A 16,898-nucleotide genomic window follows, 5' to 3' on the forward strand; every position below is an offset into this window, starting at 1 on the left:
GTTGTAGCTATTGGATCACATGTCATCAATTGAGCAAAGGCATAATTAGAAGCCTGGTGCTGTCAGAAGGATTAATAGACCTATTGATACAAACCCATAGCTGAAAATTTCCCAACAAAGCCACTTAACCATCTACCTTGGGATCATGATAAATCGATACTGCAAATAACAAAAAGTATCTTCCATTCACAGTGGAACCATTGAAAGGTATAAGAAAAGTGTTTTAAGATAAAACCCAGGGCTCATTGTGATGTTATAATTAGTAACATTGATTAATGACAGAATACAAACTTAAATCAATGATAATGTCTTAGACAATAGCTACTCCAAGACATTCTGTGATAAAGTCACAATGCTGCTCAACAGAATAGGCTTGCTTCTGTTTGGTAAAATTAATAAAACCTACACAATTTATTGAATACTAGCCCCATCCAGTGTAAACACCAAAAGCATCAACATTAAAAAGATAAGCTTTTAAGTACAAAACTCTAACAAGGTAATTTAAATGGGGGCACTGACAGAAGCAAAAAGGCAGAAATCTTTCGACTTTGATCCATTCAAGACCTGGGCAGTCCTGGGGTACTGTCTAGTTTAAAAGACATTGTTTTATGAAAAGATTATTGCTTTCTCAATGATTAATTAGTATCATGCTATTCACACTGAATTCACTATTATCATTAGCCTGTGAAATTTCTCTGAGACTTAAAATTGTATGAATAAAAACATTGATTTCTAATTTGGGGTACAATTGACTCTTGAACAATGCAGAGGTTAGGGGCACTGACTCCCACACACTCCAAAATCTGCATGTAACTTTTGACTCCCCCAAACTGTAAAAACTAATGGCATTCTGTTGACTGGTAGCCTTACTGATAACATAAACAGTCAGTTAAACACACATATTGTATGTTATATGTATTATATATTGTATACTTGCAATAAAGTAAGCTAGAGAAAAAAATGTTATTAAGAAAAGCTTAAGGAAGAGAAAATACATTTACAGTACTGTATGTACTTATTGAAAAAGATCCACACGTAAGTAGACCTGTGCAATTCAAACTCTTGTTGTTTAAGGGGTCAACTGTCCATTGCAAAGACTTGCTTCCCTTTTAAAATTTCTTGTTCTCATAGTATTCTTATTAGTTAGGTGCTTTTACTCCTGTTTTGTAGGCAGCAAAAACTGGGGCACTTTACTTATCCAGTAAGTCCAGATATTATTAAACCTCAAAATTACAAAAACCTCAAGTCACCAAGATGTCTTCCCTCTTTGTTGCAGGTAGGCTCCACAGTATCCATGACTATATGATGCCATCATTTAAAAATTTTTGATTGACTGGAATGGGATGCAAAGCTTATTGATTTTCTAGTCCATAATTAGAAGTGTTCAAAGTTATCTTAATATTATTATTCATTACTGTGTTCTTGTTCTTCTAGAATATGAGAGGGTGAAAGAAATTTGGGGCATCTTCAGGGTCATCCATCTTTAAGCAGATGGATAACTAGGAATTACTACTCTTAGAGCTGAGAAACTTGCCCTCAGCTGATGGGGTCAGGCTCCATGATGCCACTACTGCTCAGGGTCCCAGCAAGGACTTCTGAGGATTAGTAATGTCCCATGTGACGGTCTTTATAGAGCATCAGGGTTAGATGTAAGTTGGATAGGTCAGCTTCCTCTGAATTTTCCCAGACCATTCAACAAACGCATGACTTTTTGTAGGACAGTTTTACCTCCCCCTCAAGTAAGTCCACCCCCATTGTTTTTGCATAAGCTCAATGCCAAGCTCTGTGGATAGCAGATACTATGTCTTATGTTCTTTTTCCTTTCCAAGGATGATGCATTTCCTCTGCAGAAGTAAGGGGGTACAGCAGAAAGGATATTGGGTCTCTGTCCCAACTGCACCACTTAGCTACATAGTCTTGGATTCTGAGCCTCTGCTTCTCTCTGGTTGCAACATGGAGATTATAACATCTACCTTATTTTGCCAAGTTATGAGGACCAAATGCAATAGTATACATAAACTGTATACAATTGGCAGGTATTATTATATTGAGTCGAATAATAGTCAACATTGTAAGACTGTTTAGAATTTGTTGCTCCTAATGCTATGGGAATTCAGCGATGGGAGAGGTCAGTGAGAGCATGAGTAATGGGCCAAGCCACGCATTCAGTTGGCCTTGTTGGCTCCCTAAGGTCTGAACACAAGAGGGAGGATCATTTGAAGAGGCCACAGCAAAAGCATAGCTTTATCATGAGGAATATGCAGGTCGCATTCATGAAATAATGAAGGTAACAACTCATGGTAGCAAAGGGCTTGACTGGTGCATAGCAGAATGTACACTGGGAATAAAACATTTAAAAAAAGAATATAAAGTGGGAGATGTAGAGAGGCTAGGTTTTAGAGGATTTTCACAGCTAGGCTTAAAGTAGATATGTGAGGCAGGAGGGAGCCAAGATGGTGGATGAATGACATATTTTTAATTAAATTAATCTGGCAGCATTGCAGAGGTGAGACTAGAAGAAGAACCTGGAATCACTGAGTTTTATGTATTGATTCGTGTCTGTGGTGCTGTGGGCCTGAACTCTGGTGGTCCGTCATCCTGGTGGGAATTGAAAAGTCTCCATCCAATTTAAATAGGGAATCTCCACAAGAGTGAGGAGAATTTAAATATTGAAAATTATTTCAGAAAGTGCTGATTTGTTCCTCAGCTAGTCTCTTCCCTCTCATGTGGTTATTTCTTAAATCATCTCAGATGTTTGCTGTTGTTGTTGTGCCTAACCTACTTAACATTTCTTTTTCATGTAAATGATGGTCTATATAACCTCTCTCTATCTACACCTCATCATTTTTCTTTTAAATAATAAACTAAAAATGTGCTGCGTGGGCACACTCTGATTGTTAATTGGAATGTCATTGATGAAGCTTGCATAGCAGTATTGTAATTACTCCCCTGTATCATCTTAATTTTTTCCCCCATGTTCACATCTGAAACTGAAAATATCTGTTCCACCTCTTGACCTCAGCAATTAGTTAAGCGATGTGCGGCTGGTTACCTGGGGACCTCAGATGCCTAATCATCTCCATTCAGGTCTGAAGGGAGATCTTCTCAAGCAGCAATACCAGTAGTTAGTTTGTAGTTACAAGAAAGTTCTGGAGCAGTGGTTCTCCAAGGGTGATCAACAGAGGAGCAGTAGCATCTGGGAAATTGTTAAGAAATGCAAATTCTATACTTACCTGGCTGGGGCGATGCCATGATCACAAAGGTAGTTTTCCCAAGGTGAGGCTTAGCCATTGCCCTCTGGACGTGCTGGCCCCTGCGATTTCTCCAAATGTGGGAAACTCAACTGCACAGTTTGTGATAGTGGGGGATTGCGTTTGCATTCTCTCCTGAAAAAAAAATGCAAATTTTTGGGACTCTATCCCAGACTTACTAAATCGGAAACTCTGGGAGGTTGGACCAAAGTTTCAAAAAGCCGTCCAGGTAAATGCTAAAATTTAAGAACCACTGTCCTGAAGAAATAACCATCACAGGGTTGGACAGCCAGACTCAGGCAGGAAAAGGAGCCTTCAGAAAAACCCAGGGAAGTTTAGAGGCTAAGAAGAGAGGGCAATTATGTCCCTCTTGGAGATGGTGCAGACATGCAGAGGAGTAACTGCTAGAAGTGAGATTTTTGTCTTTAGCCCTTTTCCCTTTGAAAGAAAACCTGGGTAGCTCTGGCTTGCCTTGTGCTTTGGGAAGATCTGTCCCCTACGCCCCACTTTTTTTTATTTACTTCATTGTATGTGTGTGTGTATGTATGTATGTATGTATGGAAAGATATGTTCTTAAGTCAGTCTTCAGTAAGGACTGTTGGGTTTTCCTACTCTAGGGTCTTCATTAGATACTATGTTGTTAAACTGATGAAGAAAGAGATATATTTCCCACTTTGCTTAAATCTTACTTGCCTCTATATAGAGAGCCAAATACTGAGATATGCTTACTTTGATGGTTAAGAGGAAATGAGAGTTTATATTTCAACCTTTATCTAATACTGAACATTTATTCCATAAGAAGCAGACCCCATTGAAGTTCTTTTGAAGGTGCCCAATCATGGAGTCCTGCTCAAAACACTAAATTTATCTAAGGTTTTAGTATTACTCTTGATCCATGGACTCCGGGAACCTAGGAATGAATAGTTTATCATCTTACCTTATCTTGTGTCCTCCAATTACTAAGTAATAAATTAACCAAGAACAAGGTAGGGAAAGTCAGTTTTCTACTATCAGGATTAGAACTAGTGACCTTATTTAAGTTCTTAAAACTCCACTTTTTTTATTGGCAACATAATGTCCATAAAAAGCCTATTTTGATATGGGCATGTCTCATCAGGATGGCAATTTAAACTTAAGTGTGTAATTCAGAGTCACTTTCCTTCACAGTTAAATAAAAAAGTGATTCTTTTTCTTGCTCTTGACATGTCTGTGTATCTAGACAAGAAGTTCTTCTATTTTACCCAAGAAGGAAGAGGAGATTGTGTTCTATTCTCCCATCCTACCATGAGCATCAATCATTAAGACAAAGTCTCTGTGGGAAGAAAATAAATCCTGGAAGATATGGCCAATATTTCTGTTTGTTGAATTATGTATTTTATTTCTACAAGATCAATGAACTTCTCTGTGGGTCGTTTCCATTTGGGCAATGAAAGGATGGGGCTTTAGAATTTCCACTTGGTGGACTCTGTGTGAGTCCATGGACTGAAGGCACTTGGAGGATTTATCTCGAAGGGGTCCTGATGAATACTCTGCTGCCACTTGAGAAAAGTAGGCAGGATGTTTCTCCTTGGGCTCTCATGGCAAGTTAAAGAGCTAACAGGGGTGGAAAACAGACTCTGACTGCCCTGGTCCTGCCTGGGCCCCAGGGGCTGGCCCTTCTTGGTCCCTGAATTTCCTCTCCTCCTCCTTCATCTCAGCAGAGTTACTCATGTTATTGTGAGTTCCAGCCAGAGGAAAAACTGCCAGCACCAGCAGCATAATTTACTCCCTCTATTATTTCAGCTCAAAGCTTAGGACTCAAGGAGTGATATGAAACAATGATGAAATCTGCTGTAAATTTGATTTTTAAAAAAAGGTCTATTATGGTTTCAACATTGTTCTCTGTAAATCAGGGGTGCTGCTGAGGTATATTTTTCAGCACCATGCCTTTCAGCATCTTGCTTTACCATTGTTGCCTTTGGGAATGGGAAATATAAGGAGGGAGCTGCAGAGATGACTAGGAAGGTGAGGAACAATGGAAAGAAGTTGCTACAGCCTGATTCTTGATACTTTTTTGAACATCTGCTTCCATTTATGTTGAACCAAAACATCCTCAATGGCGCTGAGCTAACATCTCTTTCCCACACTATTCTATCTTCTTCCAAAGCATAACCAATACTTTCTCTACAAGATGTTTTTCAAGATAACTACCAAATTAACCGCGGAGGCCATGGGATTAATAGGCATTAGGGAACTCACGGTATTCCCAAATGTGCCATCAGTAATTTCACCAGTGAGGGCAATAGTAAAGTTATCATTTGGCCTGATGAAGTGATAGTGGGTTTTCCATAGTTAGATTTGGGAACCAAGGTTTTCTCTTCCTTCCCTTGTCTGAATACATGTCAATCTTGATGACTGTGAATGTGTAATGCACAGTTAAGTCACCGGTGGCACACATGAGGATGTGACTGTCATATTTGCCAATAGAGCTCCCAGTCCTTGATTTCTTACACACACAAACTCTCTCTCTCTCTCTCTCTCTCTCTCTCTCACCCCCCCCCCCCATTTGGTTTTTAGTAGCACATCATAGCAGTGGCTCGCATAGCACAGAGATGCATGGCCTGTCTCTGAATCCCTTGAGGTTTATAGTGGATTTCTGGTCAACCTAGTTCATGTACTTTTTTTTCACAGTAGCTAGAGTAGCTAAGAACACTGGCACCTGTGAACCGTTAGGGTCTTATTCTTGAAACAAAACAAAATGCCATGATGACTGGGGATTGCAGAAGTGTCATTTAGTAACTCTAGGTCTGGATTTTCCTTTTTCCCGGAAATTAATACCTGTGCAAGAGAGCCTGCAAAGAGCAGTGGTAGGCTGTGATGTTTAGCTTTTTCTCCTGTCTCCTTTCAGCACTGGACTAAATAAATTCATGCTGTCTTTGCTCCAACTTCCCTACCTTAGTGAAAACCTAGCAGTTGCCATTTCCTTTATAAAAGAACTATTTTTTCAGTGTTTGTTTTTTGTTCAGTCTGCTGAGTTTGTAAATACAAATGTAGATTACTCTTAATGCCTTTCTGGAGGATTTTCCTCCTATTTGTGATTTGGGAGATGACAAAGGGCATGTTTGACTTGTAATAGAGATGAAGAATGGGTAAATCCAGTGCATGTTGTATGATTGGAGAGCCCCACAGACTGACCCACTGTGGCTCTAGGTGGGCCCTGCATTCCCGTACTGCACAGATTCCTGCCTGTTGAACAACTAAGCATTGTCCTTACAGAAATACTATACTAACTGGTATTGCATACAGTGATTTCCGAAGTGGCAGTACTCTGAAATCCTGTGTCCCACGCTTCTCAAGCTAGCCCTCTCCTGGCCTGGAGGTCCACCTGGCTTTCTATCTGGGGAAAGTATTTTACTTTTCCCCATATTCCCCCCTTTTCCTCCTCGCCTTCTTTATGTTCCTGGCCTGAGTGTTAACCATTGCTTACTGGTAACAGTATACTATGAATTTTCGTTCACAGCTTTGAGATGCTTATGAGGCTTTCCTGCTTCCCACCCAGCCCCAAACTTGGGACTTTTCACACACTGATCCTCTGATCAGTTTGCCGAGGGAAAGCATACGGAAGCCATGTACCAGTTTGTATAGTAGTACCCTTTGGAATTGCCTACTCTCGAACAAAGTACAGTGTGCTGGGGGTTCGCATTGGCTGCTTGACACACACAAAACCAATTAATATGCATGCCAAAGAATAAAAATAAAATTAACCCTTAGAGTACTGCTTCAACGTTTTGGTTTAATGGCCTTGAGTTTTACCAGTTGGGCAATGCTTCTTTCCCTGGATCAGAATGCTGCACGTGAAGTCCATACATAGTCTAGCCAGAACACCCACCAGGATCTTCTCCTTCAAGGCTTTTCTGAGATGCTCCTGGGTCCTTTATTGTTAATCAATTGATGGCTTTAAAAAGGTTCAAAACATGCCACTGTGTTTAATTGAACAAGGGCTCCACTTCCAATGTGCTGGAGGGACTGAGGAACTCTTTTTTAGCTTTGGGTTGTGTCCTCTAAAAGAAAGAAGTCAGTTCTTTAAGGGTTAATGTGAAATTAAGGAATTTGGTAGTGTCTCTTGCTTGTCCTTCCCCCAAGGTGTGTGCATGATCTTCTTTAGATTTTTAGCTCTACTGTTGAATGATGGTAAAAATAATATACATATTTAAAATTACAGAAACAAATAAAAGAACAAAACACTGAATGGTTGAATGGAAAGACCCCTTGGCAATGCTTGCTTGACTATCACAGGGGTAGAAAGACCAAATGTTTTATTTTATGAACATTCATTGTGTCCTCTCCCCGAGCGCCACCACTGCACAGCATGTGGGAGACTTGGTGATGCTTTTCATTTACCCTTTGCTTTTTCTTCTTCCTGTCTAATAGCCCAATAGAATCCTGCCAGAATTTCTACAAAGATTTCACATTACAGATCGACATGGCTTTCAACGTGTTCTTCCTCCTCTACTTTGGCTTGCGGGTGAGTTGGAGCAACACTGCTCAGTGTGACGATGGGGGCGCCAGTCTTGTTCCCAGGGGCCGTCCTCTACTGGCATCTGCTCTCGCGGGCAGACAAAGCTCAGTGTCCCCAGGGGAGACAGCAGACCTGTGTTTTGCTTTTCAGTCTGAGAGAGCCCTGTCCATTTTCTGAAGTACATGTAAATTGTGGTCACAGGGCAGAAGTAGGGATTCAAATAACTATTATACCTCCACTGGCTGACGTTCTCTTCCCTCTATTCAAACAGGAGGGCATTGTTTCCTTAAATAGAACCAAAAAAAAGCTTTCTGACCTTAAACTTATGTTTATCCGTGCTCACTTAGCTGAATCCTGAGACAGCAGTGGAATCGGGGGGTAGAGTAGCAGAATTTGGGGTCGGGAGTATTCTACTACACCCTGTTTATGACAGGAACTGTACAGAGGTGGATTACAGAGATGTGTGTGCACGCACACGTGTGTGTGTGTGTGTGTGTGTGTGAATGCATCCATATATGCTTTATTTCCAGTTATATTTACATTAGCGAGTCTAACGAAGGTGAGATCCCTTAGCCTTCCCTCTGATGCAGTTGAAAATCACAGAAGAATATACTTCTTGAGGTTTCTCCAAGGCTAACATATCATATAGTCATTCTTTAGGAAAAGCTATCTGAATTCTAAGACAAAAATGGCATGCAATTGTTGTAGATACGAAAAGAATGTAACATCTCATTGCAGACCCCCACAGAAACACAAAACATAACCTTCGGCAAGAGTATGTTTTGAATGCTGGCACCATGCTTCTCATTTTTTTTCTCTTTTTTCTTTCCCCCAGTTTATTGCAGCCAACGATAAGCTGTGGTTCTGGCTGGAAGTGAACTCTGTAGTAGATTTCTTCACGGTCCCCCCAGTGTTTGTGTCTGTGTACTTAAACAGAAGTTGGCTTGGTAAGTCAATCTCTCTGCCTTTCTTCTTGCTGATTTCTGAGCCATGGCTGAAATACAGAATCTAGGACTGGGCTGTTACAGAGCGTTGTTTATTAATGTGAACATCTCTTGGAGTTTTAGAAGTTGTTGTTGACAGTTCTCTTCGGAGCACTAGACCACAAGGATCTGCAGTTAGTGCTTCTGGTCATGCAGTTTTATCGCTGTGGAAGCCCAGTGGTCATTACTGTCACAGCCAGGACCTCTATGTTCATGGGTCTATCACTTTTCCTTCAACTTGGAGTCAGCACCGGACAAGTGAGCCCAGGATGACAAGGCCAACTTTCCAGGTAGCTGGTTCAGTGCCCTAGAAGGCTGCCTGCTTCTAGATGCTTCTTAGTGTTATGAAGAGTGGGTCCAACATGGATATTTATAGTTTTGAGTCCTTCTGTGGGGCAGTAGAAGGTAAAGCATCTTGAGTCACCCCTCACCTTGAAGAACATTGAGCTCCCTTCCTGTGTTACCAGAAGAGCTTTTGCTCATGCTGGGTTCACATCTCACTTCCTGTCTCTGCTCAGCATGTCACTTCCTGTATCAGGACTAGGATCATTTGGTGGGAAAAGTAACTAGCTCAGAGGATGACTATAGCAGGATGTAGAGAAACAGCTTCAAGGAGCTCTTTATTGCACTTCGTAGTTTTCTCAGAATATTTCTGCTGCCGTGGGCCTACAGGGGAGGAAGGGAGGCTGAAACAGGGCTTGGAGGAATATTTGTGGGTTCCATCTGTCTTTATTTTCAGAATTTTTTGTCTTAACATGATCTTTTCAAAATTATGTGTATAATATAGTATAAACATTCAAAGATGTATATATAAAGAAAATACGTATCAGCTCTTCTCCCTGCATCCATCACTGTCTGCTCTCTGGGATGCTCAGTATTAACAGACTTCCACAACTTTCCTTCATACTCATTTCCCCACAAAAAGCATGAATGCTCACATATAACAGTGTTTCAGAAATGGTGGTGTTTGTATAAAATAATTGTATCAACTACGTTGTACTGCAGTTTGGTTTTCTTACTAACTAATGAATGACAGACATCCTTTCAGCACAAAATTCCGTAAGTTGTTGTACTACAATTTATTCAGCCACGACCCTAATGATGGACCACCCAATTGTTTTCTTTTTCTACTATGAACAGTGGTCTAATAAACATACTCATCCACATATCTGCACAATTCTATTTCTATAGGTAGTTCCAGATTCCTGGAAGATTCCTGACTTGCTAGATCAAAGAAAATGTGTATTTTAGTTTGTACAGATATTGATGGATAATGTTTCAAAAATGTTGTGTCAAGCAATGCGTTATAATGTTCTTGCTAGCACTGTTAATTTTTTCTATACATAGTATCACATATTTAAGAAATAAGCATCTTTAGTATGTGTAATAATCACATACACACATGTGTGTGTGTGTCCTATAAGGATTCTATTCTTTTCCCAGTTTTTGCGGTAGAATTGTACTCATTTGCTCGACGGAAGAGTCTTCATCTTTGATTTCAGACATGCTTGTTTAGATTGGGCTTTCGAGCCAGCATGTTCAGACCATCTGAGTGGCATGCAAACCTGAGAAATGTCTTCAGTGTGAGCTAAGTGTGCTCTGCAGTCAAGGGTCCCGGAGACCTCAGCGTAGCTGTTAACTGGCTTTGTGACTTGGGGACTCACTTTGCGTCACTTGCCTGTTGTTTCTTATCTGTAAAATAAAGGTTGGCCTAGGTGATCTGTAAGGTGTTTTTTTTTTCTGTTTTTCTTTAGTTTTTAGCTCAGAAAATCTCTTAAGATGCTTGTATTATTAACGGCTATTGGGGAAAACTGGAAAGTTAGTGAAATTAAACCACACACACACACACACACACACACACACACACATACACACACACACACACACACACACACACCCCCACTCCCACCCACTCCCACCCCCCAGACAAAGAGATAAGAGTGAAGGACTAGAGAGATGGGAGAAGGTAGCGAGGGAAGCAAAGTGAGAAAGAGGGAGAAAGGGAGGAGGAAGGAAAGGAAGAAGTTCAGGAGGTAAGAAAGGAACATGGCTTCTCTTCCTGGCTGTGCCCTAAGAACTGTGCCCTTGAATAGCTGCTTTCCTTTTCTGGACCCTCAGTTTTCCCATCTGAAAAATGGGAGGTGATTAAATGACCTTCCAGGCCTCATCCTTCATGAATCTGGATTTTGTGTGAGCGTCCATTGTCCCCTGGTCCCTTCTGGTTCGAGATGATGGAGGCCCCTCATGACTGTGTGGAGACGTCCGTCCTCTGTCTCACTCCATGTAAAGCTGTGGGGCTGAGTCTCCTCTTTGTGGGTGAAATGTGCCCTAGAACATCTTTGTATCAGGAGAACTTGAATGCTTTAAGAATCCCTGCCTTCTTGTGGATGGTTTAATCCTGATTTTTGGAGGTGTGTTCTGATCTAATGAAAATCTATCAGAGCAATCAGAAAAAGGGGGAGAAAAAGGAAAGGGAAGGAAATGAGATACATTTTCCCTTAATTGTGGCTACTCTTCAAAAAATGCTCTAAAATGTGCTCCAATTTGTTCATTAATTGAACAAAGTTTATTAAGCACCCCCTATGTTTCTGGCACTTTTCAAAATGATTAGGACAGTGAATAAAATAGACGACATCCTACAATAGCAATGGGGGAAGAGGAGGAAAATAGGAACCTAATAAATATATTATATAGTATGTTAGGAAGCAAAAATGCTATTGAAACTGAAAACATAGACCTATGACTTTTTGAACTCTAAAATAATAATAATAAAAACAACAGCTAATCTTCCTCCTCTTGTAGGAGAAAACACCTTTAATAACATACTTTTTGTTCATTGGTAACTAAGCCCTTTGGGTGAGATTCAAAACTGGTCTGGCTGTTCAGGATGGGAATCTGGTATAATAATATTTTAAGGAGGTTCCCATGTCTGATTTAATACATGGGTTATTACATCATGAAACAATTATTGTACCAGTGAGCTGCCAGAGGTAAAGTAAACAGTTCCATGAGGTATGGCATATAAAGCAGAAGGAATAATCTCATTAAGTAAGGCATTTCAGGAAGTGCTGCCCTTCTCTCTGAGGTTTAGGGGAAGGTGCAGGCAGCCGAAGCCTCCCCTGGTCCTCCTGCACATGCCGCCGTGAGCCTGCCCTGCCGAGCACAGGGGGCTGGGCTGTAGCGGGCACTTCGGTGGGTAAAATTTAGTGAAGGCCATGACCCCTGCCCTTCCCGTTCCTACAGCATAGGCCACGCCATATTTGGTTTATTATTAATATATGGTTGCATATTATATAGTTTAGTATTTACTTAAATTTTTGTGCATATTAATTATGTTAGTGTATTTGATAGTATCTTACTGATAACAGCTAATACGTATTCTGGTTCTACTTGTTCTGGACCCTCTGATAAGCCCCTCACATACATGAATTCAATCCTCAGCAAATCTATGAGCTAAGAAATTATCTTCCCTGCTTTGCAGATAAGGAAACAGGCTCAGAGAGGTTGTCTTGTCCCAGGTCCCTTGGCCTGGGAGTGGAAAGCGGTGATTTGTCCCAGGCTTGGTCTGCCTCTGTCCATCCTCAGACTGTCCTCTTCTCCTTCTCTTCTTGCCCTTGAAAGATTTGGGGTTCTGAGGACTGGGTGGGGATGACTAAGCTGATTTTGCTGCTTATGTTGGCAACCCTCCATCTCTTCCTACTCACAGAAGGCTTTACTTCAGGCCAGCAGGCAGGGAAGAGATCTTATTTAAGAACATCCCCTGTGTCTTCCTCCCACTTCTTTCCCACGTCCACTTTCTAGAGCTACCACTAGGTCCAGGGGAGCACAGGTGTAATCTGAGTCCTAGGGTGCCTTTGCCACTAGAGGAGATCTGCTTCACCTGGGGCGGGGGGGGTGGAGAGGCAGGCATACAGGCAGACTGACTGACAAAGAAGTGGGGGCGGGGCTGCCCCCGTCCATCCTTAGTTAACAGGGCAGAGTGGATCAAAGCCAAGCTCTGGGCTCCACCCCTCAACTCACATCTTAGCTCAGCCACTTGCTGATGGGTCACTTTGAGCAAGGTCATTTTACTTGTCTTAAACTGGGTTTTCTCACCTGCACAATAGGGATATTAATAGCATTTACCTCATAAGGTTGAGTGGGAATTCAGTGAGGTAATGTGAGTATGGTACCAGGTACATAGGAAGAGTTTAGTGGTCATCCTGGGCCTCTCTTTCTGACCTACCTATCATACTTTAAAGTGCCAGGGAAGAAAACAAACTAGATGGAACCAAAAATAAGGCAGCGGAACGTGAGGACCTCCACGTCGGCAGGCAGCAAGTCGCTGCTTATTTTAATTCCTCGTCCCACGCACCAGCTTATTCATTTTTGTCTCTCACAAAATTTTTATCTTACCTCACTAAAATAAATGTACCTTGAAATGAGAGGTGTATCTTTTTTTGAGACTTGAATAACATGCTCTGGGGAGAATTCTTTTGTTTATCTCGTTCTTTTGGGAACTGTATCCCCCGGGTAAGTCAGTGGGTTGTACCTCCTTTGTGTGTTTACATAGTTTTGTTGACGGTCATCTTGTGTGAGAAAAAATAATAATGCACTCACTGGGCAGTCATTGAATTTGTTTTCCTGAGCACCTACTGTGTGCTCACTGCTGGGATGAGGAACATGCTTTGGCCATGATCTTTCTTTGCTTTGCTATGATTCTCAAAATCCTGTTCCCTCTTCTCTGACTGATGAAATTGGGGACAGGTAAGGAGCCACCATCATTGATCAGTGGTCGAAAAACTAGACCTGGCCTTGGAATTTAGACTTTAGAACCTTCATCAGACTCTGCTAAAAATAATAGAAAAATGAGTTAATGCCCAGTCACAGGGCAATTAAAATGATTAAGGCTATCTGCTTATAAATATATGCCTAGGCAGTCCTTTTTATGTCAAAAGGTGATAAACAAACAAACAGGCTTGTGAAAAAAAAGCACAGGTTCTTAAAAACAACAACAAAAGGAGAAAACATAGTTCCTGTTTGAGACCAAGGTTTCAATCTAGTTTTGGAACCAAAATAAACTCATGCAGCAACAGCAGGTAACACTACCCGCTATGTAATTAAGTCCCAAATTGCGAGGTACAGGCTGTAAGGGCCGTGCAAGTTCAGAGGAGAAAGAGCTCATGTGGGCGGAGGGATACAAGGAGGCTTCTGGGAGAGGTGCGGGGCCGCGGAGGCTGTGGCAGTGGGCGAGTGGGCAGGGTGGGAACCAGCGCCTTTTTCCCTGTGGAGGGTAGCAAGTGTTCATGGATAGTAATACCATACTAGAAAAGAAAGTATCCTTTCCGTGTGCCAGGCATCAGCCTCACAACCCTGCAAGATAGATGTATTAGTTTCTTCTTGTTGTAGTAACACATTGCCACACACTTAGGGTCTTAACACAAATTTATTATAATTCTATAGGTTAGAAGTTAACACAGGTCTCTCTGGCTAAAATAAAAATATCTTCATGGCCATGCTCCTTTCTGGAAGCTCTAAGGAAGATTCCACTTCCTCACCTTTTCCAGCTTCCAGAAGGCACACTCCCTCGCCCACGGCCCCTTCCCCCATCTTCAAAGCCAGCAGTGGTGAGCTGAGTCCTTCACACACAGCATCTCTCTGTTCTTGCTCTCTGTTGCCTCTCTCTGGCTCTCTTTTATGCCTCCCTCTTCTACTTTTAAGGACGCTTGTGATTACACTGGGGGCTTACTTGGATAATCCAGGGTAATTCCTCCATCTTAAGGTCAGCTGATTAGCAACCTTAATTTATCTGCTACTCTGATTGCCTTTTGCCATGTAAATTACTATATTCATAGGCTCCAAGGATTAACATGAAACATTTGGGGGGGGCCATTATTCCACCTACCAAAATCGGTATTATTATTATTATTCCCACTTTGCTGAAGAGGAAACTGAGATTCAGAGGGGTTCAGTGACTTGCTCAAAGGCATGGTGCCAGGAAGACTTAGAGCTGTGTCCCAGGCTGCTGTTTGCCTGCCAGTGGCTCTGCACAGCGTTTGGAGTCCAAAAGTTCTAGCAGGCATTTGGGGCCCTCCGCACCCTCGCCTCATTGTACTTCTCCAGCCTGTTTTGTGAGGAGACCCTTGAGGAGATTCTGTTTGGAGCCTGAGACCTTCCCTATATACTCGCTTACATGTAGTGGGGTTGTTGTTTTTTGTTTGTTTTTTAATTTCTTGGGAACAGGTGAATTACTAGACAGACATGTCTGTTATTCATCTTTGGTTGTTTAGCAATTTACGCTGATGTCTGGGTGGCTGCAGCAACTGAGGACAACGTGCTAGATCTACATATCCCAGCTTAAAAGCCCTCTTTCCTTAGAACTCATGCTTTCTTGCCTTTTTGAGTTTAGTTAAAAGGGTAGAGAGGAAGCAGAATTCTAGAGTTCCAAATGAGGCAAATGAGTTTCAATGTGTGGAGTCAGACACCACCCTCCCCTTTAGTGGTCATTTTTCAGGGGCTCATCTTCAGCCGCAGGGGTCTCATCGTTGTTCAGGCACGTCGCCTGGCTCCAGGGCCCCTTCATTGTTTGAAGAACCCCATACCAGGTGAAGTGAGGTTAACACCTGGACCTGACATTGACCAGCCCCTGCATTTGGTAAGAATAATCAAGAGTGGAAGTCTTGATTGGTTTCTGTTTTCTGACACCAGTTATTTTCAGTGTGTTGAGATTTTAAAAACACAACAAAATCAAAGAGTGGAGGCAGCCTCTTTGGGAGAGCCCCAGACACGCAGACCGGACTCTCAGCCTCCCTTTCCCTTAGGTTTCCTGGCCCAGCTGTATCAGGCTGTGGGTTGGCAATTGCCAGCCGCCTCTTCCCTTATGCTGAGTCAGGAGTGAGTTTCTGGTCCAGCTCTCAGGTTATAGCCCCTTTCTAACTCCACCTCCTGTGTGAAGCTTTCCCATTCTCCCTGGTGGAATGAATTCTTCCCGATTTTTGCTTCCTTTGCTTTTATGATTAGTGCTCTGAGAGCAGTATAATCAGTCTGGATACAGGTCCAAGAGAGCAGTGTGGTGGGACCTTGACCGTCATGTGTGTTTTGCTGTGTCTCTGGTTCCTTGAGTAATTCCTGACACATAATTTGTGCTTGTTGAATGAATAAAGGAATGGATGAGTGTTGTTTCAGTGATGATAATAATAAACAATTGTTGATTGCTTATTAAGAGCAGACCCTGGGACTGTGGCTGGGTAGCTCAGTTGGTTAGAACATCATCCCAATATGCCAAGGTAGCAGGTTTGATTCCTGGTCAGGACACATAAAGAATCAACTAATGAATGTATAGGTAAGTGAAACAACAAATAGATGGATGTTTCTTTCTCTCTCTCTCTCTCTCTCTCTCTCTCTCTCTCTCTGTCCCTTCCTCTCTCTCTAAAAATGAATAAATAAAAAATTTAAAAAAAAGAACAGGCACTGGCGTGAGCATCTCATCTCATAGGCATTATCTGTTAATATTCACTGCAACCCAGTGAGTAAATATTGGGTTGGCCATAAAGTCCATATGGTTTTTTCCATAAAATAAAGGACACATTTCTCATTTTCACCAGTAACTATTGATTTGGATTTCCTGAATATGTCACCTATCTCCTGAATGGAATAATGTTGATTGTCTCAATTAATGCCTCAATTTGATTGCTATCAACATCAGTTGTTCTACTCTACTGTGGAGCATCATCCAGTGAGAAATCTCCAGCGCAAAATTTGGCAAACCACTGTTAACATGTTTGATCAGTCACTGTACCTTCTCCATACACTGCACAAATCTTTTTTTTGCATTTCAGTTGACTTTTTACCTTTCTTGAGATAATAAAGCATAATAACCCAAAAATGTTGCATATCTTCTTCCATCTTCAGTATTAAAACGGCTGCACAAAAATTCACTAATTTTGATAAGCTTTTTTTTAATGCACACTGATAAGACTGCTGTCACAACACAATCTAGCAAAATTGTTTCAAACGAAGTTAAAGACAACTAAGTGCTGCTAGAGCTATCTTATGGAAAAAAACCAAATGAACTTTTTGGCCAACCCAATACTTTTAGTCTGAGTTTACAATTTAGGGAACTAGATTTGGGGGGTAGGAAACTTTCCCAGGTAGTAAATGGATCCAGGACTCAGCCCAGGTCAGTCT

The 16,898-nt window shown here is 41.6% G+C and overlaps 1 protein-coding gene and 1 non-coding gene across 21 annotated transcripts in view; both read left to right on the plus strand.

The window, feature by feature from the left end:
* Positions 1-16,898, plus strand: part of KCNMA1 (potassium calcium-activated channel subfamily M alpha 1) — a 718,090-nt gene that overhangs the window by 415,774 nt on the left and 285,418 nt on the right. For all 20 annotated transcript variants that reach the window (XM_054572515.1, XM_054572516.1, XM_054572498.1 and 17 more), the window contains 2 exons: positions 7,662-7,755; positions 8,585-8,696. In XM_054572515.1, the coding sequence (XP_054428490.1) occupies positions 7,662-7,755; positions 8,585-8,696 (206 nt within the window). The remainder of the gene's footprint in view (positions 1-7,661; positions 7,756-8,584; positions 8,697-16,898) is intronic.
* Positions 3,226-3,389, plus strand: LOC129070038 (U1 spliceosomal RNA). Its single transcript, XR_008529060.1, has one exon. It is a non-coding gene; the product is annotated as a U1 spliceosomal RNA (small nuclear RNA).

Source organism: Pteronotus mesoamericanus, unplaced genomic scaffold (genome assembly GCF_021234165.1).
Source record: "Pteronotus mesoamericanus isolate MK-2021 breed Mesoamerican mustached bat unplaced genomic scaffold, CSHL_Meso_final contig_24, whole genome shotgun sequence".
NCBI lineage: Eukaryota > Metazoa > Chordata > Mammalia > Chiroptera > Mormoopidae > Pteronotus > Pteronotus mesoamericanus.